The sequence below is a fragment of the Scophthalmus maximus genome, chromosome 20, assembly GCF_022379125.1.
Source record: "Scophthalmus maximus strain ysfricsl-2021 chromosome 20, ASM2237912v1, whole genome shotgun sequence".
Lineage (NCBI taxonomy): Eukaryota > Metazoa > Chordata > Actinopteri > Pleuronectiformes > Scophthalmidae > Scophthalmus > Scophthalmus maximus.
Window position 1 is genome coordinate 3,384,025 of NC_061534.1, and position 25,460 is coordinate 3,409,484.

At 49.0% G+C, this 25,460-nt stretch overlaps 1 protein-coding gene across 3 annotated transcripts in view; it reads left to right on the plus strand.

Moving 5' to 3' along the window:
- igsf9a (immunoglobulin superfamily, member 9a) overlaps positions 1-25,460 on the plus strand; it is a 42,111-nt gene that overhangs the window by 13,271 nt on the left and 3,380 nt on the right. For 2 of the 3 annotated variants that reach the window (XM_047329515.1, XM_047329516.1), the window contains 16 exons: positions 3,022-3,168; positions 5,837-5,985; positions 6,670-6,781; positions 8,705-8,846; positions 13,181-13,326; positions 13,907-14,049; positions 15,446-15,586; positions 16,116-16,232; positions 16,584-16,734; positions 16,976-17,087; positions 18,570-18,763; positions 20,554-20,771; positions 21,214-21,298; positions 22,119-22,301; positions 22,745-22,781; positions 23,071-25,338. In XM_047329515.1, coding sequence (XP_047185471.1) covers positions 3,022-3,168; positions 5,837-5,985; positions 6,670-6,781; positions 8,705-8,846; positions 13,181-13,326; positions 13,907-14,049; positions 15,446-15,586; positions 16,116-16,232; positions 16,584-16,734; positions 16,976-17,087; positions 18,570-18,763; positions 20,554-20,771; positions 21,214-21,298; positions 22,119-22,301; positions 22,745-22,781; positions 23,071-25,338 — 4,345 coding nt within the window. Of the gene's footprint in view, positions 1-3,021; positions 3,169-4,921; positions 4,997-5,836; positions 5,986-6,669; positions 6,782-8,704; positions 8,847-13,180; positions 13,327-13,906; positions 14,050-15,445; positions 15,587-16,115; positions 16,233-16,583; positions 16,735-16,975; positions 17,088-18,569; positions 18,764-20,553; positions 20,772-21,213; positions 21,299-22,118; positions 22,302-22,744; positions 22,782-23,070; positions 25,339-25,460 lie in introns of those variants that run through there. The other variant, XM_047329517.1, reaches the window with a different exon arrangement.

The window sequence follows — 25,460 nt, forward strand, 5'->3', positions numbered from 1 at the left end:
GGAGAGGAAATCGATATCTCCGGTGCAATCCTTCGCTCTGCATGAAACTGAAAGAGGGAACAAAAAAGAAACACAGTGCATATGAGGCCTCAGCACCATCCTTTTGTCAGTGACGGTGTCGCGGCCCACACCAACCCACCGGGGGCCGGAATGTACCTGCCTAGTCCAGATTACAACCCCCTTGTGTTTTTCATACACAAGGTAACTCAGGGGAATAATATGCTGGATGTAGTTTTAAGTAATAGATGCAATGCAATTACAACTGTAGAAATTGGAGAAACAGCGGGAAATAGCGATCACAACGTCGTCAGATTTGAGGGGTTAGAGGTCAAATGTGAGGGATCCTACATTGAGCGCCTGCTTCCTGTACCGAGCTTCATAAAAGTCAGTCGACTCGGTTCGAAATGTGTGATTTGTAACTTAACCGTCTTTTGCAGTTGAAAGTAAAGTCCGCGGTTGTGACTCACAGCCCTAACAACAACAACAGGACACGGGAACTGGAGGAGCCAAAGTGTCGTGTGGAATATGAAAGCTACGAAAAAGAACAGACTGATTGGAAACGATAGTTTGAAGAAGTGTGTTACTGCACGAGATGGGATTTGACGTTCACACACGAGGGGTTTTAATTAGCAGTTGAGTGTGAATAAAGATTATTTCAACATTTCGTTCCGTCGGGAAAAAAAAGCAATTATGTCAAGAAAGATAATTGCCGCCCATATGCAATAATCTATCCTGTCGTTTTCAGACGTTTTCTAAGGCGAGTCAGAGTTCTCATTCCGCACACAGGAACCTTTTCATGTGTGAAGAGCTGTTTTTCCTGCTTCGGCCACTGAATGGTTTCGCGTTTCTCCGTCACCTGAGAGCGTATTCAGGGACGAGGCCTTTGGGGGGGGGTCGCTTCGGTTGGGAACGGTTTGGCCAATAAATGCATTATGCAAGTGTGTGTGTGTGTGTGTGTGTGTGTGTGTGTCTCTGATGGAAGATATTGTTTTCGAGAAGCTGCTCCCCGGCTGATTTAATGCGGTAATGGAGGCGAGTGCTGTTGGTGGGGGGCGGAGCCTCCACCTGTTGTCAGTACCATTTCCACTCCCCCGTTGTCACACTCTTATTTTGCTAAGTGCATTGTGATCTATGGAATCGCGTTGGTCTCCGCTTTTCCCGCAGAGCTTTTTCCAGTTATTTAGCTTCATTTTCATCATTTTAATGCACCGTCTAATGACTCAATGACGGGCGAAAGTAAAAAGCACAGGAAAGTTTTTTTTGTCTCGGTAAATAACAAATTAACGTATCCATTCTCGCCGGGCCCCCCGGGAAAAAAACACGAATACACGATCGGCCAAAAGTCTGTGGACGTGATCGTGATCAATTTAGCATCTCACTCCCAAAACTTTGGACAACAACAGTGTGACTTCGGGGATTCGCCTCCGCAAGGACGCCCGTCAGCGTCGTGCCCTGATGCCGGCTCACATCATCCGAGTTCTTCCTCGCCATTTCTCCGCGGAGACCTGACTCCCCATCTGAATATAACAGATGTAGTCGTGTTTTGCCGAAGGCGGGATTGACCTCGGAGCGAAGCACGAAAAAGGGAAATCTTGTGATTATATTTACGTGGACCGCGCGAAAAAAAGCTAAATTTGCCTAAGTCCACCGCACTCTTCATTTGTTTGTGCGCCGAGAATTGACTGAAGCTCTTGTTACACGCGCGCCGGCGCCTTTTGTGTTTTTCTACACTCGGACGCGCACGAGCACATCGCGGTCGAGACACGTACCGCGTGTGTGTGTGCGTGTGTGTGTGTGTGTGTGTGTGTGTGTGTGTGTGTGTGCCGAATGACACGTACAGGTATTCATTTCCCTCGTTTCCGTGTTTCCGACTCTCGTCCGTGGAGCCTCACACTCAATTTACCTCGCATTCAAATCTCTTTGCAATCGTGCATTTTTCACGGGGGTTGGCAGTCGTGGCATTAGGTCACGCTCTCACTCCTCCTCCTCCTCCTCCTCCTCCGCCCTTTTCCTCTCCTCTCACAACATCCCTGCCTCTCCGCTCTACCTTTTCCTCTGAGGTGCTGTAGTGACCTATATCACTCGGCGCCAGTCAACATTGGAGAGGAAAAAACCCTGCCGGTGGGTCAAAGGGTGGGATTTTGAAATGCACTAATCCCCCAGAGTGCATGCCGATGTGTATTTTGCTCGACTTTAACCCCTCCTCCTCCCCTCCTTTTTCCCCTGGCGATTTTTTTTCGTCCCCTTGGAAAAGCAAATAGAGGGTGTGTGTGTGTGTGTGTGTGTGTGTGTGTGTGTTATCGCTGCCGCCAGCATGCCTGACTCCGACTTCCTGGTTCTGTTTGACTGTCAGGAGGACTGCCCCCCGCCCCCCACCCCCTCCCCTGCCAAACAGTCACCGGGAAAATCAGAGGCCGTTAATAATTCACTCTGCAGTGTGTGTTTGCTGTTTACGTGCCTTTTTATTTCTGTGGTGCAGAGAGAAAGACGGCGTGTGTGTGTGTGTGTGTGTGTGTGTGTGTTTGTCCTGACAGTTCATGATGCTTTCATTGGCAGTTTCCCCATCAGCCGCGCTGACCCCCCCTCTACACACACACACACACACACACACACACACACACACACACATGTGATGTCAGGTTACTGGACGATTGTCCATCTGATTCCCTGATAAAGTGTGAAAACCAGATGGACACAGAGAGTCACGGAGGCTGCAGACTGGAAAAGATAAAAGGTTGCGGGTTGTTTTTGCGGGCTGCGAGCTGAGCTCCGGCTCGAGGGAGCCGTCACCTGGCAACCAGGAGCTCACAAGTGTGTGTGTGTGTGTGTGTGTTTGTGTGTTGGTGCATGTGCTGGTCAATCCAGGCATGGTTTGAGGACAATGTTCTTTCTTTCGACACAACAAAAGCATCACACTTCGGTAGCAGTTGCACGACCGCTCCGACTTGCGAGATCACATGTGAAGCGTCGGCCTCACCTGCCGGCGGCCTCTCTCTCTCCCCCCCCACTGTGTCTCTGCAGGGCGGGTGTCTCTGGTACGGGTCACTGCCATGAGGCTGGAGGGCCTGCGACTGGAGGATCAGGGCCTGTACGAGTGTCGAATCCTCTTACTGGATAAACCCGCAGATGAGCTGCACAACGGCACCTGGACCCTGCTCTCTGTGACTGGTGAGGCTGGTGGATTATTATTCCTATTTTTTCATTTGCTTACTTTTTTGGAAGGGGATTACATTTAATTTAGCACCACAAACTCAGAGATTCAAACATGAAATAACATTTTGCCCGTTTTGTCAATCGAAACACAGGAAATCATAATCACCTTTTAGCCTTCAGTGCTTATTCCACTATATACTCCCAAAGAAACTGCTAGTAGAACAGGATTTGCAGTTATTTCTACTTAATACTTGATTAGATTGTTCCTGATTAAAATCATATTGTCACCAATTTTTTTATCATGTAATTTGCACAATGTAATATCACTTCTTTCATTGTTTTGTATCTTAAAACAAAGCACTTAAATTGCCCCTTGTGGAAAAAAAAACCTTTTCACTTAAATATACTTGTAATTCATAGGGTTCAAAAAATATTACTATATGATATTAGGCCCCTAAAGACGAAGTGAACTTTAGATTCTCCTCTCTTTTTTCTCGGAGGAAGTATAAATGATAACGAAGCTGCAGCGATTGTGAATAATTTATCACTTAGGGATACGCTTTTTTTTTAATCTATACACTTTGGAAAATGGCGTCTAATCTTTATGCCTCAGGGTTCGGTGTTTCCCATGGCAGCCGCTGACATTTAAGTGGCTGCGTGGCGTCGCACGATGGCCTGTAGCCACAATGAGCGTTAACACGACTCGTGTATTATTCAAAGAGCTCACATATACGCATTGTCTTGTCTCTCAACGTTTAGCATTAGGAAGAAGAAGAAGAACTCTTCTGGTTAAGTTTGCAGTCCACGTGCGCGAGAGGAAGCTATAAAAGCTACGCTAATTAGCTTGCTAACATTAGCGCAGATTCCCACTTTTCGTTAGCCGCGATGTGGATACCGCGTCAGTCACTGTCGTTCTGTTTTTCAGATTCAACATTTTAGTAGTCTAGTTGAACGTGCACTTATCTTCCACACATTTTGTCTTTATTTATTCTACGTATAAAACATTGATTTTAGCATTTCTTGACAGGAGATAACTTTATAACTCTTCTTAAAAATGGAGCTAGAAAGCTACGCTAATTAGCTCGCTAGCATTAGCGCAGATTCCCACTTTTCGGTAGCTAGGATGTGGATATTGCTGCATCAGTCAATCACAGTTCTGACATTGTCACAGACATTGTCGTCCCAAAATTGTCAGTTTATCCTCAGCAGCAGGCAGCAATGGTTATGATTTTAAAAGAAATATTTTATGGCTGCAGGTAATTTGAATTTGAGTTTCTGTCGATCATTCACAGGATCTGTGCCCACACGGATGTGCTGTTTTTCGGCTTCAACATTTCAGTCTGATTGAACGTGTACTTTTCTCCCGCTCATTTTCTCTTTATTTATCCCATAAAACATTGATTTTATTATAAATTCTTCCATAAGTTTACCCTCTACTTCATAACTCTACTTAAAAAATGTTTTTCAAAACTTTTTTTAACGACAAAAAAATGTCGGATTAGCTAGTTCGGATGACTTTTGGACTTCCTCCTACCTATTGACAGGCCTAAATAATACATCTATTAAATAATAAATCAAAATATAAAACATGCATCATTATTTTTGTTCTTTGAAGTTAAAAACTTTATATATGTGGGGGCGGGAAAAAACAACCCTTTCGCTGCGACTCGACGCACAAACACGCGGAGCAAAAAAGGTACGGGTGCGCGGCGCAGATCAAAGCCAGGTTAGACAGGTTCACAAAGCTGCTCTGAGCGTGCGTCCGGATGGGGATGAGAATTTTAATGGATTATGACTTTTGTACTGGAGGCCTCGCATATAACTTCACCGGCATGCCCTGCAGGTATACGCTCTTCACATCCCGTTGTTTGCACCCAGCCACAAACTGCAAGAATGTCAGTGGCTCGAAAATGCAGAGCCAAAACAAGAATTGTAGTTTCATAAAAAACACACACCCTCCGTTTGTGTACAACCAAATCTATTAAACATGCAGAAGATTTTGTTGTTTTTTCTCCCGAACCCACGGGTAAGAATTTAACAGCTTTTTGTAATTTCGGATCCCCCCTGTGCGTGTGCACAGGGGGGATCCGAACACGATCCCTCCAACACAAACATCTCAACCTGTAGTTTCAGAGTCAACAAAATAACTTCTCTCTTGTAATAAAGAGAAAAAAATGGAGCCATTTTCAAACGCCTAGTAAAAAACTTGTATATTTATTTTACAAAGATGCGATGAGGACACGACGCCCCGAGAAATTGTAATTAAATGTCGACGCGCACGTTAGCCCTTTCTTTGTTTGCCGACTCTAAAAGGCTCCCTAATGAGATCTGGGCCTCAAAAACTGGCGGCGGCATGTTTGTGTTAGCAGAAGTAAAAGACGACGTTTGGAACATGACATTTTCGCTTTGCGATGTGAAATAATAATGTAACGTGATGGCGGTGAACTGCACACGAGCTGCTGCTGCCGCCGCCGAAACAAACGAGGCTGAGCTGCTGTCACGCCATATATAAATTCATGAGGAAGAAGAAAAAAAAAACAAGGGCAGAGAGATTTATTATCTAATTTTTAGCTGTTGCTGGATGTTTTTATATTTTTCTTTGGTCGAGTTTTAATGATGTTCTCCTAAAAAAAATGGGGCAAATCATTCAGTTAAAATATTAATCTCAATGTTTTGTTCCCAGCTCCGCCCGCCTTTACTGAAGCCCCGCCCCCAGAGGTGGAGGCTCTGGTCGGGGGCCGCCTCTCTCTTCCCTGTGTTGCCACGGGCAACCCCGCTCCCACCATCACCTGGCTGAAAGACGGCAGCGTGATTCAAAGAACAGACGATCGGGTACGTGTACTAGCATGTGATGCATTTATCTGTGCTAAAAAAAAACATAAATACAATATATATAATTAGATATTATAATAAGAAGTTATTTAAATATAAATGTCTAGTGTAATCAGTAAAATTTGACCAAAAACCACGATTACAAATTGCTTTTTTAAAAGAATCAGAAGTAACAAGCCAAGAAAGTTTGGGAAACAGTGACCTTACACTAAAGGTCTTGAAATTTTTGTTTGCTTATGGCTTTTTTGAATCCGGTTCTCACTATGAGTGTCAGGATCCGACCTGAGCACGTGAACTTCCAGCTGTAATATTTATTTCACAGTGGAGATTTCTCTCCTTTCTCTGGTTTGAAGTGGTCGGAAAACACTTAAGGCCAGATTAGCTGTGTTTCTTGAGTGCCAAAATTACAATAGATATTGCCTAAAATACTTTTCAAACGTATCACACAAAGATTTTAATATTTAAAACGTTATGTTATAGGTTTTATAGATTTGAAGCCACGTTTCCCGGGGCCGTAACATAAAAACCTAGTACATATGTGTATCTGTCTGCGTCAGAACGTCTGTGCAAATGGTAGTCTGGATATTATACAACATATGTACTGTATGTATATGACACGTATATATGTCAAAGTATTCCTCGCACTCATCCACCTCTCACTTTGATCTGTCATGCGTTCACCAGGAGGGAGCCTTATCTCTGCGAGCGGTGAGCATGCAGTCGGCGGGACGGTACACCTGCCACGCCTCCAACTCGGAGGGGAACATGACTCGCGTGACGAAAGTGAAGATCAAAGGTCAGTTGTTGCCTGTCTGTCTGTCTGTCTGTCTGTCTGTAAGTATGTCCGTCCGTCCGTCTGTCTATCTGTCTGTCCTTCCGTCCGTCCGTCCGTCTGTCTGTCTGTTTGTCCGTCTGTCTGTCTGTTTGTCCGTCTGTCTGTCTGTCTGTCTGTCCGTCCGTCTGTACGTCTGTCCGTCTGTCTGTCTGTCTGTCTGTCTGTCTGTCTGTCCGTCCGTCCGTCTGTCCGCCTGTCCGTCCGTCTGTCTGTCTGTTTGTCCGTCTGTCCGCCTGTCTGTCTGTCTGTCTGTCTGTCCGTCCGTCCGTCCGTCCGTCCGTCCGTCCGTCCGTCCGTCCGTCCGTCCGTCCGTCCGTCTGTCTGTCTGTTTGTCCGTCTGTCCGCCTGTCTGTCTGTCTGTCTGTCTGTCTGTTTGTCCGTCTGTCCGCCTGTCCGCCTGTCTGTCTGTCTGTCTGTCTGTCCGTCCGTCCGTCTGTACGTCTGTCCGTCTGTCTGTCTGTCTGTCTGTCTGTCCGTCCGTCTGTACGTCTGTCCGTCTGTCTGTCTGTCTGTCTGACTGTCGGGCTGCCATCTCCCCTCCGTCTTCTCTGTGATGTCTGCGCAGCTCCACTTGCTGCGAGCCACAGTTTTCTCCCGCTTGCATCATATGACAGAGGGGTAGCAGCAAAAACTCAAACTGAATTAAACCCATCGCTCCCGTCCCTGTGAAGATAACACTGATATCACGACATGAGACAAGAGATCACGCGGGGGGGGGGGGGTTTCCACCCGGGGCTGTCGCTTTATCCTGACGTTTTTCCTTGTAAAAAGGCTTCACATCACAGACTGACACTTTTCTGGGCTTGTTAGTCCAAGAATGCTCCTTTTGAATGGAAATTGCATGTGTCCTGTGTCAGCTGATGAAATAGAACCCTTTAAAGATTCACAGAAGTTTGCAGAGTTTACAGATGAACGCACGTGTTGCTGTGTATCCCTGGACCACACCTACACCCCTCTGCACTATTAATATTCCTGACTTTTTTCCTGTAACTCAGTCAAGAGCAGTCACATTTTTAATAAAAAATTAAAATCGCGAGTACACGCCGCCCTAATGCCTTTTTCGGTCTAAGTCACATTATCTGAGCTTTGGCAGCGGTTCTTTTTTTCTGTTGCCACATGGACGGATTACTGTAGACTAATGACTGATCTGGATGGGGTCCGCCTTGAGTAACCCCCTCAACCGTCACTCATGCATATATACGTGAAGCGTTATCGGTAATGACCGCTGCAGAGATCGCGTGATTATTCATACGTGACACGTGTGATGATGGGCCTCCTTTATTAGGAGGAGCGCACGTGTCGCCGGCACTGGAAAAGAGGAGAAGTGATGAATGTGACATCGCAGCAGTGCGATTAGTTTCCGTGAAAGTGACACTGGTATATTTGACGGCACAGAATCGCAGGGATATTGTCATAATACTTTTTCTGTTCGTGACAGCTTTTCTCATTTGCTTTGTCAAAATAGTACAAAGGGGAAAGTAAAATAAAAAAGAATCCAGATTGCCTGTGCACCCTGTGTGCAATTTCTCAGCTCTCACCAGCACACAATGCATGTTCCATCGCTTGATGCACTTATGAATCGATTTTGCCTTAATTGGATTACACCGATTTTTTAAGGGTTTTTGTAACTCTCGTTGTGTTGATCCTCACTGGACACGTACTTTCAACAAACATATTTCAGTAATCTAGCGTTGGGGTAAATGTTATTTTGTGTATTTCTGTTCTCATGACATTTAACAAACAATACAAAGTTATTATTACAATATTAATCCACAAAATCCTGATCCTTACGCATAGTCTGTGTAGCCTTCATGTAAGCCTGGCCATTTGTCCTGGTCTTTTTTGTGAATTCATTCAACGTTTCCTGACCTGCCCCCTCCCCAGGTCCGCCCGTCATCGTCATCCCCCCCCAAAGCACCTCGCTCAACATGTCCCAGAATGCACTGCTCCGGTGCCAGGCGGTGGCCGACCCCCCCAACATGACCTACGTGTGGCAGAGAGGCGGAGAGAACGTCCATCACATAGAGTGAGTGCAGACGTCGCCCCTTCTTTGTTCCCGTCATTACCCACTTTGATGTTCCTTGTGCGGCGCGTTTGGGCAGGTGGAGTGAAATGTGAAATGTTACCTTTTGTGTGTGTGTGTGTGTGTGTGTGTGTGTGTGTGTGTGTGTGTGTATTGTTACGTCTCGTTCAACTGTGCACTTTTTTTGTGGAAGGTTGCGAAACATAATTGCACCAAAGGACAAAAGAAACCAGTAAAAAGAGAAGTAACACAATAGTGGAAATGCCAAATTAACAAAGGGCGATGACTCATAATAACTAAAATTTAGAGTCTCCAATGAACCTGACCCCATTCTGCACGTCTCTGGACTGTGGGAGGAAGCCGGAGAACCCGGAGAGAACCCACGCACACACGGGGGAGAACATGCAAACTCCACACAGAAAGGCCCTGGTTGGTTTACATTTTATACATACATATATTTTATATGTCAATAATTCATCGCGCTCTTAAAAAAAACAACCCTTTGCCCATTAGATATGTAAAAGTCAGTTCTCCCTTTTTGAAACTCTTCACAGTGCCGCTGTCGAATTCTTCTCCGGTCGGGTGTCGCTCCTTTGCATGACATTCTCTCGGCTCGTGGGTTTGCCAAACTCATTTCGAGTTTGAAGAACTAAAATAGCAACACTTAGCCGGCGACAGAAAAACTCCGCGGCGGCGATGCCAAGTTCCCCTCCGGGAAATTCACAACCGCTCCATGTTTTTTTTTTGTGTTATTCACGAGCAGAGGAAGAGCGGCGTGTGTGCGCGTGTGTGTGTGTGTGTGTGTGTGTGTGTGTGTGCGTGTGCGCCTGCACCCCGGGGAGCGTCCGCGGCGCATTTTCCTGCTTTGGTTGCCACGGCTTGTTAGGTACAAGTAGAACAGTTTAAGGGACAGAGCCATATTAATCAAAGAGAAGGATGATTAATTGACGAGATGAGCGTTTTGTTCGTAACTTTGGCTGCACACGATGTTTTACGAGGCTATGTCAGGACGCCTTCACGCGTAGCAGTACCTCGTTCGGTCTGGATCTTGGGACTCTTCAGTTTTGGCAGGACCAGGATAACGGGTGTGACAGATGCCTCGGACCAACGCACCGAAATGTGTGTCCGACCGATAGAGCTGGTCTCTGTCTGGATCAAACTTCACCATGGTTTGGTTCATTTGCATTCGGAAAACTTTTTTTCGTGGGGATAGTTCGGACCAATTGCAGGAAGTGGCAGTATTAAATGAGAAGAAGATTTGATTGATTCTTAAAACATATTTTAATTTACACTACTCTCTACAGCCGGTACAACTGCATTGACACAAATTCACTCGAGGACATTTGGAAGAAAGAGGTTCCTCTTGATCAGACACACAACAAATTAAACTTTCCTGACTCAGCCAGGTTCCTTGTGAGCACAAGACGATGAAGAAGAAGAAGAAGATGAAGAGGAAGAAGAGATGCAAAATTGAGCCTTGGTTCCACATGGGGGGAAGAGGAGATGAAATGTTTTATTGCAATTTTTCGCAGGATCGCTCTTCGCCTCCGACCATACGATGCTTTAACGGCGAGGACGTTCATTTGGTACGACGGGATGTGGCCGTTCATTCACTTTCGGAAAGACTACTAACGGGGACATTGACAAACACGCAGACACCAGACCAGCGACCGTCATTGTCAAGAACAGGTAGACGCAGGTGATGACGACAGGACGTACGTGTGTCATACAAAGACGTGAGCCTCAGTCCGGACTTGCAGTCGCGACGATGCTCGTAGAGAACTTCCAAGAGCGAAAGGTTTTCTGTTGCGGTCCCTAACAAAAAGAGCGTTGCAGCAGTCAATCAAGCCAGCGCGCGTCAGTTGTCCCCTCCTGCTGCTCCGTCCGACAACGACATGCAGGAGCGGTTTACTGCGGCGACTCTAAACGGCCCGATAGGTGTGGATGCGGGCGCGACAGGTGGTTTGTCTCCGTTACTGTACGTCAGCCCTGCGACAGTGGGGTGAACCCCGCCTCTCTCGCCCCGATGTCAGCTGGGATTGGCTCCAGCGCCCCCTGCGACCCCCCCCCCCCCCCCCCCCCCCCCCCCTCCAAAAGGATAAGTGGTACAGCTCTAATGGATAATGGAAGTAATCAAGCAGGCGAGCGATGAGAGAAAGCCTCACTCCTCCAGCGTCGGGCCCGGAGAGCGAGAGCTGTACATCAGCACTATTCCTGAGATCATAGAAGGTGGGGTTTTTTTTTTCCCCTCCCCCCCCCTCGCCGCCTCTGATGTGAAATTCAATCAGCACAATTTTTTTTTTTTTTTAAATAAGACACACCGAGGTTCCTAGCTTTGAGGCTCTTTGACATTTTGTCAAGAGAGCAGAGCTTCTCTCCTTTTTGGATGATTGCGGCGGCGTTTCACACCTCGGCGCTTTTTTGCATTGTTCAGCCGCAGAAATATGAGAACCTGCGTGAGATGGTGTGAACACTGACGTGCTCATTGTCACGGTGGAAACAACGGAGGCTGACTGACAGAGGCCAGAGTAGAAGCTTGGTGTGTCCTTGCTGTCATTTTCTATTATGATATAAGCACATTTCAACATCAATATCAAATCATTTTCAACTCCGCTGCAAAAAGAACCCAACGACACCAGATTAACACCTTGGTTTTTTTCCCCTGACCTCCAGTGGAAGTAGACTTACCTCCTCGCTGCGGCCCAGTGGGTGCGTTCCACTCTGCTAATTGTGCTTCCTCTCCTTACTCCCCCCACCGGTTCACAACTCTGAAATTGATCGCGGCCCCCGTCACCGTGGAGGGTTGTTCCATTCCCTTAAATGTGTGTGAGACGGGGCACAGGTGTATCCCATGTGGAAGTTTGTGGGGGGGCGGGGGTTGTTTAATTTGGTCGGAGCCTGTTAAAGTGATTGGTGAGATGATCTGATGGGACAGTAAGTTATGATATTCAGAAGAAGAAGTCAGTTTATTACTTCTCACTTGATTTTTAACGCCGGTAAACATTCTCCCGAGGAGTTTAACGTCTCAAGCGCTGGTTTTTCAAGTCTTCTTTAAAGCAGCACAAGGTTCCTTTTTTTCGTAAATTAGACGGTCAAGTACAGCGCGCATTGCGGCGTGGATACGGCGTGATTGACAGCTGGTGCCGTCCAACCGGTGCGTGGTCACAGGTTGTCGCCGGGGGCGTCCGACAGGAGCGCGTGTCGTGCATCAATCACAAACGCCAAACAGTCTCTGTCTGCTCCAACGGAAGGATGTCCTGACTTTTTAAATTGTTTTAATCTTTTAAATATCCCCGTGAATTAAATACATGTTTGGCTCTTCAGACGTGGGCCGCTTCGCGCGTGGGCTTAATCGGAAATCCCGCATTAGGGCGCGTTGCATAACTTTCCCTTTTAGTTCTCCCACCCGAACTGCGCGGCAAACGTGCCATGAAATCTCTCCACTGAGCTCGAGCGGTTCTCCGTGCAGAGTTGCGGAGTCGCTGAGAATTCTTTTCGCCCAGTTCGTCTCTGCGCGAGCGGCCCGCGCTCACATTAGTCATTGTTAAGATAAGATACGATAAGATAATCCTTTATTCGTCCCACAATGGGGAAATTTGGTTGTTACAGCAGCACAGTGGACAGAATATGGGAGAAATAGCAGAATATAAAGAAATTTACAGGTTTTTCTTTTTTCTTTTTTTAAAACAGTATGTATGTACAAAATATAACAAAAAAGTTAAAAAATATAAATAGTGTGTACAGAGCAGTAGCAATAGTTGCGCATGGGGAATGGATATAGATGTTGCACAGTAGGTTATGGCACCGTTAGTCATTTCCCAGTTATTCAAAAGGAGGAAGCTGTCGGTAAATGGAGCCGAAGTAACGGCGGCGGAATCGCGCGGGGGTACGGTTGACGTTGCGGCAAAGAGAGGAGAGGAGCGAGTGGCGACGAGACATACCTCCGCTTGTTTACAGTTCATGAGTCATCCGGCTCCACGCGGTAATCGAGCCCGAGTGTGTGGGACTGTGAGTCTTCCCCACAAGGATGAGTTGTGCTCGGGTTCTCTCTCTCTCTCTCTCTCTGCTCTGTAAAATGTAAGAACGTATAAAGAACGAGTGGGCACTCGTCTGCCCACTCCAACTGAATCGAAATGAAATTTTCCTAACCCTCCATCGGCACTCTGGTGGATAACTCACGGCAGTAAAAAGGCGAAAAGACCAACGCCTCCCACGCCGTCGATTCTCCGAGAAACCCGTTTTGACTCCACTCACATGAGCAGAGCGGCAGTGGCCTCTCGCTGCCGCTCTGAAGTCGCTTCTGGTTTTGTTTCTCTCCCCCGTGTGATTTTCCGAAGGTCTCTGAAGACGCGAGTGAAGATCATGGTCGACGGAACTCTGCTCATCTCCAGCCTCGTCCCCGAGGACTCCGGGAACTACACCTGCGCGCCCACCAACGGCCTGCTGACCCCGCCCACGGCCTCCGCCAACCTCACAGTGATGCGTACGTGTCTGTGTCAGTAGTCAACAGTGTACAGTACCTGTAACAGTACAGTACGCAAGGCCAGATCCCATTCTTTCTTTTCTGCTTTCTTTTATATATATATATATAATCATTTTAATAAATATATAATCGTGTTTAGATCCACTTCTCCGTACTGTAAATAGATATGGTTCTAGATTATGTCAGAATTTAAACACGTTTTATTTAAAAATCTCTGAAATTTTGATTGCTTTATCATTTAAGTTTATCAGAGATAAGTTCAGTGAGTTTTCAGTTTTCAGAATCACAGTTATGCTCATATATTTTCACTGAAGACCCATTTGTGATATATATTTTTTTGAGGTTTAACTAATCCTAATAAAAAATATAAGCCCGTTTACCCGTTGTGTACAGAAACTAAACCCAGTAAGAGTTCGGCAATGAGGAATTTTTCCCTGAATATTTTACCGTTGCGCGTTGAATCTGTGAAAAACCATCGAGACAGACGCGCAGAGGAGAAATCAGTTTCTCGAAAATGCATGTAGAAGCAATGCAGTCATCACAAAGGTCACTGACTTCCCCCCCCTTCCCCTCCACTCAGACCCTGCCCGGGCCCTTCCAATGCCCCGGGAGACCTACCTGCCCACGGGGATGCGGGGCGTGGTCACCTGCCCGGCGGCCGCTCAGCCTCCGCTGCTCCGCGTGGATTGGACAAAGGACGGCGAACCGCTGGACCTGCTCTTGGTAATGAAGATAATAATCTCACACACTCTCAGCACTTTACTCGGTCCCGGCAAACTTCGCAGGGAAACCCGCCGCCTCCATTCATTTTCTTTTGGCAGGGACGTGTCCGACCCCGCCCGCGCCGACTACGGGCGACCGCCATTAGCCGCCCGTCATGGAGACGTTTCTCCAACAATCAACCCGGGAAATATTTTTTTCAGCTTTTTCAATTTTAAAGCCAGTCGACCACGTGAATACATGTGTATATATATTCATTAACGGACAGGGATAATGTGTTCATCCTTAAAGCTTTTGAAGCAATCCCCGAGGGGACGCCTTCGCCGCCCCCCTTCATTCTCATTTTCTTCCCCTCCACCTCTTTCATTCCAACCCGCCGCTCACCTGGTCTGAAGAGTGGGCGGAGACGAGGAGCAGGGAGGGCCGCGTCCTGCTGGAGGTGGTTTTTCATCCGCCCATGTCCTCCTCGTCTTTTCAGATTAGGAAAATGCGTAGAGCTCTGAGTCCACGGTGTGTGCTTTTAAAAACACTTTCCTTTTGTGTTTAGTGCCAAACCCCCAGTCCACCCACCACTTGCTCCTCCGTCCTCCTCCCCCTTTCACATGCTGCGTTGACACCCCCCCCCCCAACACTTTGGTCTGAGCGATGGACACGATGGCGGATGAGAAGCGCCACAGGAAATGTGCCAGATTCCCGTAGAGCGGGACACGGGCGCCGGAGTCGGGCTGTTATTCTGCCAATTATTGCAATTCCGCCCCGAGTGTCACAAGCCCTGGTACCCACGGTCATGCTTTTCTCTTTTGTCCTTCTCTCCCGGCCTCAATTTGGGAGGATAATACCAGTTTTGACTTCATTAAACCGAGTGGGAGTCTGTTTGATCGAGCCGTCGCGCGACACAAGCCGCCGCTGCTGCTTTAATGGGGAAAAAAAAGAAAGAAAAAAGACTTGGAAAATGCACCTGCTTTAACCGCGGACGCTTCAGAGATGTGTAATCAAAAAGAAACAGGACAGAAGCCGACTTTTGTCTCTCTGCGTGTGTTTCCGATACCATCTTTGCAAAAGCTCTGACAACATTAACAAATAATACACTTTTTTTCTTTCTTTTTTTTTTTAAAGAAGTTTGGAAATAATCTGCCCAGTGGGGGAATCAAGTTCTTAACCACCGCAGGACTGTGGCAGGCGGATATCTTAAAACATTATTTCTGTAAATCCCTCAAACGTAGCCGTGGCTTTTGGAGCGGTTACAGCTTCCCTGCCTTTTAGCTCCTTAAGCTTTCTGCATACTTCTAACTTTAGTCCTTTTTAAAGCTACGCACCATTTAAGGCCGCGCCAGTTGCATCCTGCTCCCGACTGCCAGGAGTTGTGCGAGCATTCTGCTTTCTTTTTTTCCTCATCCAGTATCCCGGATGGACCTTGACGCCGGAGGGCTCGTTGTTCATGGCCACGGTCAACGACGACGCGGCGGGCGCGTACACCTGCACGCCGCACAACAGCTACGGCAGCGCGGGGGCGTCCGGGCCGACCGCTGTCATTCTGCAGGTCAGTGAGCGCGCCGGGTCGCCGCCCGGGGTCACTCCCCGCACAGCGACATTGCATGAAGTCATTCGAAATATATATATATATATATTTATAAAGGAAGGCCGCATTTTCCTGAATTGTAAACGGCAAACTGTTGGGTCAGTCCAAAGGCCCGGAAGCTCGGGACCCCCCGCTGAACCTTGTGGTTGCTCCAAACTGTCGGTCCACACCGCTGTGCATTTTTTTAATTAGCCACAACGGCATCCGTCACAGCGAATTAAAAACCTCACAGCGACGACATTTTATTGACCTTTTCCCTCCTGACGCGTGAGCCCCCCACCCCCCCCTGGCATTAATGGAAGTCAACTGGCACTCACGACAATGGCAGCACCATTTGGGAGTTAATTGTGCGACTAATCCTTTTGTTATTAAGATAATCTTGGCCAAAGCGGCGGTAATCCAGTCTCAAAAATCCATTTCTTGGCATTGCACTGCAATCTCTGTGATTCTGCTTAATTGTTTGGGGGTTTTTTTTGGGGGCAAATCGCAGGACCCCCCATCCTTCAGCGTCCCTCCGGAGGAGCAGTACAGGCAGGAGGCTGGCAGGACCCTGCTAATCCCCTGTGAAGGAAACGAGGACCCAACAACTAAAGTGACCTGGAGCAAGGTAAGTAGTCCACTGCAGGTTGTTTAATCACATCTCTTTCAGCTGGCGCTTTTGTCCAAAGCAACTTTCAGTCATTGAGGCAGGTAGCACACTGGGATGACAACCCGGAATCGAACCCCGACCTTCTGTACTAAAGTCAGCGGTGTAACCCACTAAGCTTTCCGTGGAACCTAATTAGAATTAGAAGATAGATAGATAGATAGATAGATAGATAGACAGACAGACAGACAGACAGATAGATAGATTTCATTGGTCGTTGGTGCTATATGCTCAGATTATATTAACAATTTGAAAACTGTCACGCACGCTGTAGATTTCGACGGATCTGTGGATGTTTTGTCATTTTCGTAGGTCGACCTGGCTCGTCGCATCTCCTACTCCGTCGAACCCAACGGCTCTCTCCTGCTGCAGCCGCTCACCAAGGACCACCAGGGGGCGTGGGAGTGCAGCGCCGCCAACCGCGTAGCCTCGGTGAAGGCCAGCACACTAGTCTTTGTCCTGGGTGAGTGCATAACCGGAGGATTCCGATCCGAGACTGCCGCAACGCACGAGTCACTATTGGTCTGTTACGTGAGCTGTCCGCATCTTTTTTTGCTTTTCTCGCCCGCCTCTGCCTCCACTCTGCCTCCGACGGATAAATGTGGACGCATCCAAGCACTGGCCTCTGAACTGCAGTGGTATCGTGCGGTTTGAAGTGCTGGCCCATTTTCCACCAACTCCTCTCCCATTTCGCTCCCTTCCAGGCACCAGTCCCCATCCGGCTGCCTCCCTGTCCGTGTCTCCGGGGGTGAGGCAGGCCAACGTGTCCTGGGAGGCCGGCTTTGATGGAGGATCGGCGCAGACGTTCTCAGTGTGGTGGGTGTGAAGCCTCCTCCCACTTTGTTCTCGTGCCGTAACCATGGCAGCCAAATCGACAAACGCTGGTATTATACTATTGATCTCCGGGATGAGGAATTCATTTATCTGTTATCACTCCTTGGCAGCTACAGTTGAAGAAAAAAGCAGAAAAAAAGAAATGCTTGTTGCAGAGCGTAGCTTCATAATGCAGCGGCCATGCGAGCTGCAACAAGGATGTTACTGATCCTACTGCGTTTCCTTTTTTTAAATATACATTGGCTTTGAAAACACAAAGGCTGTGTTTTACATTATGCATCTGGTGAAGTTAAAGAGTGATGGATTAAAAAGAGCAAAACAAGTTATAATGCACGGGCATGATATATTAAAGTGTTTTTAAAAAAAAATTAGGAAATGAGGGGGGGTCCGTAATCTAATAGAAAATCATATTTTCATTATTATGTTTTATTTTAGGATTGTAAGTGATGTGGTGTACAGACAACTTCTCCCAATGCTCGTCTTAATCACATTGTAACCTGGGAGCGCGACATCAGACGAATGTGAGATGAGCTGCTGTCTTAATCCCCGAGCGGCGGAACTGGGTCACCGCAAGGAGCAGCGTAGAGATAAATATGAATTACATTCAAAGTATCAAAAAGAAATGCATCAGCCAATCAGTATAATCAACCTTCTCTAAAGCCTCAGCTGCTCCTCCACTCCGACAGACAGACGTGTCGATTATGAAGGGACTGTTTTTTCTTTTATTAGAAGTAATTGTTTCCTTTTTTATATATATATATATATATATATATTATATAAGAACTTTAACAGGAAACTGAATGTTTTTCCCACGGACACGTGCTTTCTAACAACGACAGCAGACAGCTTTTTCACACAAGCGGAAGCTCTACGGGGCAAAAGTTCTCACCACATACCCGGAAAAATCATTTGCTGGGGGACAGAATAGAAAAACACCCGCAGATCTGGTTTTGCTCGGAGAAAGTGAACTCACTCAGCCGTCTTTGTATATGAAAAAATAAGGTGGGGAAAAAAGACAAAAGCCTCACAATTAACTGCGCCACGTTAATATGAGTCATATTCTGTTCTTTTGCTATTTTCTCTTCATAAAAAAAAAGAACAGACCACTTCTGGCCGCTGCCTTTAGTCAGACTAAGGAATTTGACGTTAACACATAATGTAATGTTCTGTATAATATATAGACTCGTAGGACGTCAGCTGCGGTGAGAACAAGAAGATATATAATATACATGTATGTATAGATAGACGGCTCCGCGGAAATAATTGGGAGTTTCAAGCAACAGAGACACATCAGTGCTGTCTTTGGCACAAAATCTGCAGTCGATGATGAGTATGAATCATTAATGGAACCTACTTTTCTGTCATGTTTCATAAAACCAGACTGCCAGAAATTCCCCGCTGCTCTTTTGTCCTCACTCCTCTCATTCTCCGTCTCTCTCTCTCTCTCTCTCTCTTCCTCGGCAGGGTGAAGAAGATTTCTGCGAGCGATAACGAGGAAGGGAAGCAGGCGTGGTTCTCCGTGCCCGTGCCCTCGTCCTCCGGCGCCCGGCTGCAGGTGACGGGCCTGTCCGCCGCCACCGACTACCAGTTCAGCGTCCTGTCCCACAACAGAATGGGCACGGGACCCTTCAGCGAGTTCGCCACCGCGCGGACCTTGGGTCAGTACCAACCCCCCCCCCCAAGAATCTCCACCTAACCCGCCTCCAAACTACTCCGATTCACTGGGAACCAAAGCAAGAGAAAGGGAAAGACAAAAATCTCATACCAAATATTGTATTTGTCCTCGGGCTCTTTTTTAATTAACGCTGTACAAAACATTCAGCTAACAGGCTTTTCATTTCTTAAGTCGTACCCGTCTTCAGTTCAATGACAAAAGTTGCCAGAAGCAGATCATATCAGCTGTGGCTAATGCAATTTATTTCCATGAGTAACTTGCCCAAAGGCTAAATTGAAACTTTTGCTGTTAAATATGCCCGCTACCATCCCGTTGTTGAACTCAACCCCAGGATTAAAGAACTGTCTTTGACACCTCTATCTATCTACATATATATATATATAAATATATGGGTTTTTTTCAACTTCGTCACTTCGCTCCACCACACATGATCCCCCCGTGGCTGTCGGGACGACGGCTCTGGCCTGTCAGTCGTTTTCGTTTCCACCACTTTGGTTTTGAAAATGACATTTCTTTTTCGACACCTACCAGACGTGAAAAAAACCAAAACAATTTTGGCTCCGGCATTTCTTTGTGTCGCCGCTCAGGAGAGTAATGCCGCCACTTTCATGATCCATCAAGCGCCATCTGCTCAAAGGTCAGCGTGTTAACATTGTCAGAGCATGTTAGCGTTCACCTCCAACCACCTTCTGTGCCCGTAAGTGCGGCCTCGCGGCGCTGCTGTAGCTGCGGCGACACCCGGCTTCTCAATGTGTTCCCGTAGACAGATTGTATCCAGACCCGATTGCATTTACACCAGGTGTTGATGTGTTGTCTCCAGTGTGTCCACATCGAGGAATGATCACTCTGTCGGGCTCAGGTCCCATCCTCCTGAGCGTCTGTGCCGGTCTAAGACACAATAGTTGCAAACCCCGGCGTGACGTCACCCGTTGGCGGACGGACCGGCCGTCGGCAATCGCGCCGTTTCCACGCGGCGGTGCTTCATCGTCCATTTGACTCTGAATGAGACCACAAGTTACAAAATGGACGTAATGCCGTATTGAAGAAGAAGACTTGAAAAAGTAGTGATTGAAACCTTAAACTTTCTCATACACGTCTATAGAAACTTGACGTTTTGGCCAACCAGTGGAGTCGCCCTCTGCTGGCGATTCCAGAAAATACATGCTTCAGGCACTTTACGCATCGGCCCACATTTTCCGGACCCGGTGACTATACGTCCATTCTTATCTGCGTTCTATGGTTTGTTAAAAGGCACGTGCGATCGTCAATTCCACCCAATTGGTTGTCGCATGCGGATGTAACAATGCGTCCCTGACCTGGTTTGACCGAAAGCCGTCCCCAATGCATCGTGGGAGCACTTACAGATTTACACCCGCACTCAGGCGCCGTCCGATGGCGGGTCACCTGAACCGCTTATTAATGCCAGTCGTCATCATTATCATCCTCATGTCAAATTCCGTAGACGGTAATTCCCAATCAAACTTTTACGCAACGCGACTTAGTGTGTGGGTAAGTGTCATTTAGTGCGGCAGGAAGGAAGGGTCACATTTATCTACTGTGATTGTAACTATTACAGCTTTTTTTGATTGCAGGGTTTGTTGGGGCCTCTTAGCAACGACCCCCGGGTCCCTCCCCCGCAAACTCTCTAAGGCCGAACATCAGCGACAGTAGCAATTTCCTCCGCCGTAGTTCCATTTTTTTTCTTTTCTTTCGCCAGACGGTATATCTGGCTGATCCGCTGAAAGGTCTGTCTCTCGTCCCCCTCTGCATCAGATCCTCCGCTGGGGCGCAGTAAACCGAGGCCCCCCGCGTCGCTGTCGGCCAATCAGGGCCCAGCAGGCGTCCTCCTGCGGTGGTCCCTCCCCGACGCGCAGCGCCCCGCCATCGACGGCTTTGTCCTCCAGTCGCGCACCCGGCCAGGCGAGTGGTTCAATTTGGTCGAGGACGTCGGCGCCAACAGCAGCGAGATAGTCGTCCCGGGTCTGCACAAGGTAACGCGCCGCTCGCACACTGCCCCCCCTGAGACCAATCAGTCCACGGTGCCTGTTGAACGCCTCTGGAGATTTGTAATCTTGGCTTCACTGTAGACTCTCGGCTATGCACACGACATGGCAGTTATCACTTTTCTGTTGTCTTTTCGATCTACGTGTTGCCGCTGCCCCCCGCCCCCCCCCCCCCCCCCCCCCGTCTCTCTGCCCTTTTCATCCTCCGCCTCCTCTCCTGTGTAGGCCTACTCAGATTCAAATGAACTTCATTAGCATTGCAGGCACCGTCCCGTGTTGACAAAGTGTGGTTTCATCCTCTGTCCTCCCCACTGTGTGTGTGTGCGCGCGTGTGTGCGCGCGTGTGTGCGCGCGTGTGTGTGCGCGTGTGTGCGCGTGTGTGTGTGTGTGTGTGTGTGTGTGTGTGTGTGTGTGTGGATGCCGGCCTCAGGATTGTGTGTACGAGCTGCGGCTGCTATCTCGTCGCGGGGAGTTGCTGAGCGAGCCCAGTCCATCAGTCAATGTCTCAACCACGGGTAGGTGTTCGGGAGCAACCTTGCCCCCTCCCCCCCCCCCCCCCCCCCCCCCCCCTTTGTTTCAACCCGTCCTCCTCTCTCAGGCTCCTTCTCTTAACTCGTCTTCTTTATCCCCCCCGTCCCCGCCGTTCCCAGTGTCGGACCGAAATTAGAGCAGGGCCCCGGGGAACGCCGTCCATTAGACGACCCCCGATTGACAGAAATAGCTCCGCTAATAACTTCTCAGAAGACTTGGCCGATAGAATTGATACGTGTCTTTTCTGATTCTGAAGAGGAAAACGTGACGCGAATGTGAACGAGATGCGGCACAGAGTCGCCAAACAGAGAGATCGCAGAGATGGCATGAAATATGCATGTAGCGGCGGTCTGACTGTATGATCAGATGATTGTATGGGAAAGGAAATGAAATGTTCAAAATGAAATATTACGAATGTTCTATGAATACAATAATCTAGTTATACGATGAAATATAAATGGCCAAAGTGTTTTTAACAGACAGCGAAATGTACTTTTCTTGTTCAAAAAAGCAACTGAAGATTGATTTTGAAATTTAGATCAAAATACCAAATATTGTATGATGAAATAAAAACGGAAGAATTATATTAGGTTTTTTTTTCCATCTTGTTGTTATTGTTCTAAAGTGTGAAAAGAAACTTTTTCTTTCATTCAATTATTTGTATATATATATACATATATATATATATATATATATATATATATATATATTTTACATTTTTTATGGTAATCACTGACTTTACAGTCTCACTTACCTCACCCCCTTGTTTTTCCCAAATACATCATCGGTGAAACGATGTCACAGGGATGGAGATCTACCCCGGCACATCCCCACTGCTGGAGTTCGTCCCGGAGCCATTACTGACCGGCGTGCTGGGCGGGGTCGGCTTCATGTGCCTGGCACTGGTCCTGCTGCTGGGGGCCGCCTGTGTCGTCAGCCACAAGAGGAACCACAGAAAGAGGAGGAAGAAGAAGACGGCGGCGGACGGTAAAGTGGCCCGCCCGCTCCCCGAGACTCAGCAGACACTCACTTTGATGAACTGCATCATGAATATCATCATTTATTCAATAAAATATTGAAGGCACTTTCAATCCATTATATAAATCATAAGCCCCGCTGCATGGATTTGGCGGCTCCTCCTGTCCCCCCCCGCCCCCCCCCCCCCCCCCCCCCCCCCCCCACCCCCCCCCTCCTCCCGCTCGTCCGTGCTGTTGTAAAAGTTATTGATGTCATTTACATTACTCGCTAATTAGGGTAATTCCTCATTAGTGGCTGATAAATGTAAGTGTGATTAACTTTTTGGACAAGCCCGGGTGCCTCGGGCCCTTTAATGGGCTCTTATTGAGGTTGATTATGTTTTTACTTCTTGGTCAGTGTGGTTGTATCCTAATGAGTCAGATACCATCTTGCCCCCCCCCTCTCCCTTTCAGAGCCCCCTCCAGCCATCTATAAATACTCCCCATCAATGTAAGTACCCCCTTTGTCATTTCACTATAACACCTCCCGTTGACCCTTTCCCTCTGCTTCCCATACTAAACTAAAAATACCAGCACGTCAGTTGTTTCTGATTTCAATTCTTCTTTCTCTTCCTCATCTTCATGTTTTGCTGCTGCCGCCGTTTGGGTCTCACTCTGTCTACACGTCTCCCGCCTCCTCCTTCTCAATCACTCAATCGGATTTTTTCTCGCTCTCTGTTTCTCTTCCTCTCACACCTCCCATTTTTCTTCCAATTTTCCTTCGTCTCTCCCTCCCACAGAAAGACCTCAGGCACCGGTAGTCCAGACAGTGTGTTGAAGAAAAGCCTCCTTCCTGCCAGCAACCTCTATCCCACCACTTCCTCGACGACCACCACCTCCTCCTCGTCCTCCTCCTTCTCGCAGACGGGCCGCTTCTCCCCCAGCGACGAGAGCCGTCATCGGCAGACACACCTCCCGTCGGACTCCGCCAGGGGCCGTCTCACCAGGACAACTTCGTCTCCAATTTCTCCTCCGATTGAGTTGATCTCTCGGGGTGCGGATGGGCGCTTCGCACTTCCACCGTACGACGCCGACACGCTGAGCGTTCACAGCGGGAAAAGTGCAAGGTACCTCCAGGCCGGCAGAGTCCGAAGGTCCGTGTCACTGCACGCCGGCGGGGAAGACAGGAAGGAGCGACCTTTCGTGCTTTCCGTTGATCTCCCGCCTCGCGAACCAGCGGACGCCACTTCCCCGAGCCGAGTCTTGCACCTGCCGCATCCCAATGCGTATGTCTTGGACCCGCAGGCAAGCTGCGATGGTTTCCCCGACCTTCGCAGCTTGAACTCATACAGCAGTTTGGCCACCATCCCTCATCGGGAAAGAACTCCCGCGTTTCCGGTGCTGCCGCACATCCGATCCGGCCTGGCTCAGCGGGCCACGACGGCCAGCGCCCTGGTGCTGCAGATGGAGCACGAGCGGGAGCGAGGGAACCTGAGTCGCTGCCTGACGCTGGCGCAGGAGAGGGAGGAGCTGGAGAGGGAGCTCCAGAAGTACATGCTAGAGAGAGGCTCTGCGAGGGAAATCAAGAGGGAGCAGGCCGACTCGGAGCTCAGGGAAGATGGCGATGATGTGTTTGTCTGGGAGTATAAGAGCACGACGTTGCCACACAGACACCCCCAGGGCAACAAGACGAGCCTTGCTCTGTCCTCGAGCCCTTCATCTTCATCCTCCGTCCATTGGGACGCCCGTCCGCTCGTCTCCCCTCGCCTCGGCGCGTCTTGTTTTAAGTCTGGTTACCAGCACTTTGCTCCGTCGCTCACCAAACAGGCCCCCCTGCGGTCTGAGGGGGCTGGCGGTTTTTCCAAAGACAGATTAACTCTGCCACATCTCCCCGCAAAGCACCAGAGACATGAAAGAGTGGAGGCGGCGCCGGAGGGATATAATAATTCGCCACAATCCACAGTCTTAGAAATGCAAAGGAGTGATTCACGCTGCGAGGCACGCAGACAGAGCAGCCTCAGCCATGGCAGCCTTTCGACGCCGTCGCTCCATTGCCATGAATACACCGAAAGCTCCAATTCGGCTCTCGGTGCAGCTTCACACTCCGCAAACGCGGAGGCATCGTCCCGCGGGCCCGCTGACGAAGGCGCGTGCGCCGAGATGAGCGTGGATGAGCCAGAGTTGGAGGTGCGTGTGACGCGCCCTCCGAGGCCGATGCTGCACCAGAGAATCGCCTCCCACGTGCAACAGGGGCGCCCGCTGACCCCCAGGGGCCACTTCGAGGACACGGGGCGGAGCGCGGGCTTCAACTGCCGCACTCCCGCTTCTGTGGGCCGCGTGGTCCGCGTCCCGGCCCCTCCACAAGCTCCAGGACCAGAACCCCGGAGAGCCGCGGCCAAAGGCTCTCAACTGTGGGACTCGAAGCAGCGAAGTCGGAGCCTCGACTCGAGGAGACGGAATGAGAGCGGTTTCCCGCCCCCTGATGACTGGATAGAGTCACTGAGCCAAGAGAACTGTTCCGCTGCGTCTTCCCGTCACGCGGACACTCTGTTCTGGGAACCCCAGAGCTCTCCTACCACGAAGATCTCCAAGTCTCCCGCTCGTTCTCCTTCTGCTGCCCAAGCTGCCTCCCCTTCACCCCCCGCTGTGGACACTTCGTCCGCAACTCGCGGCCCAGAGAGGCCCGTTCCAAATCCTGCCGTGCCCTGCCAGCACGAGCCCAGAGGAGAGATCCTTCCGTACGCTGCCAAGTGGCCAATCTCCTACCGCCAGGAGGCCACGAAAGACGCAGAAGGCTACTCGGAGGCCGCGAAGGAGGCCTCCAGGTGTGCACCCCCCGACGACGGTCACCACGGGGTCCTGGACGTGGAGGCCGCGGAGGGCGAGCTGGAGTCGGGGAGCAGCTACAACAGCTACGCCAGCAGCGGCCGAGGCAGCATGGAGCCCGCTAATGGACGCCTGTCGATGTGCCACCTCTCCCCGACCCTCGCCAGCTCACCTGAGAGCGTAGAGGGGAGCCAGGGGGGTGCGGACGACAAGCAGAGTCACCGAATGGACCCAAGCCAAAGGTATTGGGGACGTAATGCACGAGGGGAAATTAGGTTTTTTTAGAAGGAAATGTGGGGGCCTTGCATTTGCAGTTGCGAGATCAATGACCCTTGTGTGGTCGATTTAAGGCTTTCAAGGTGAG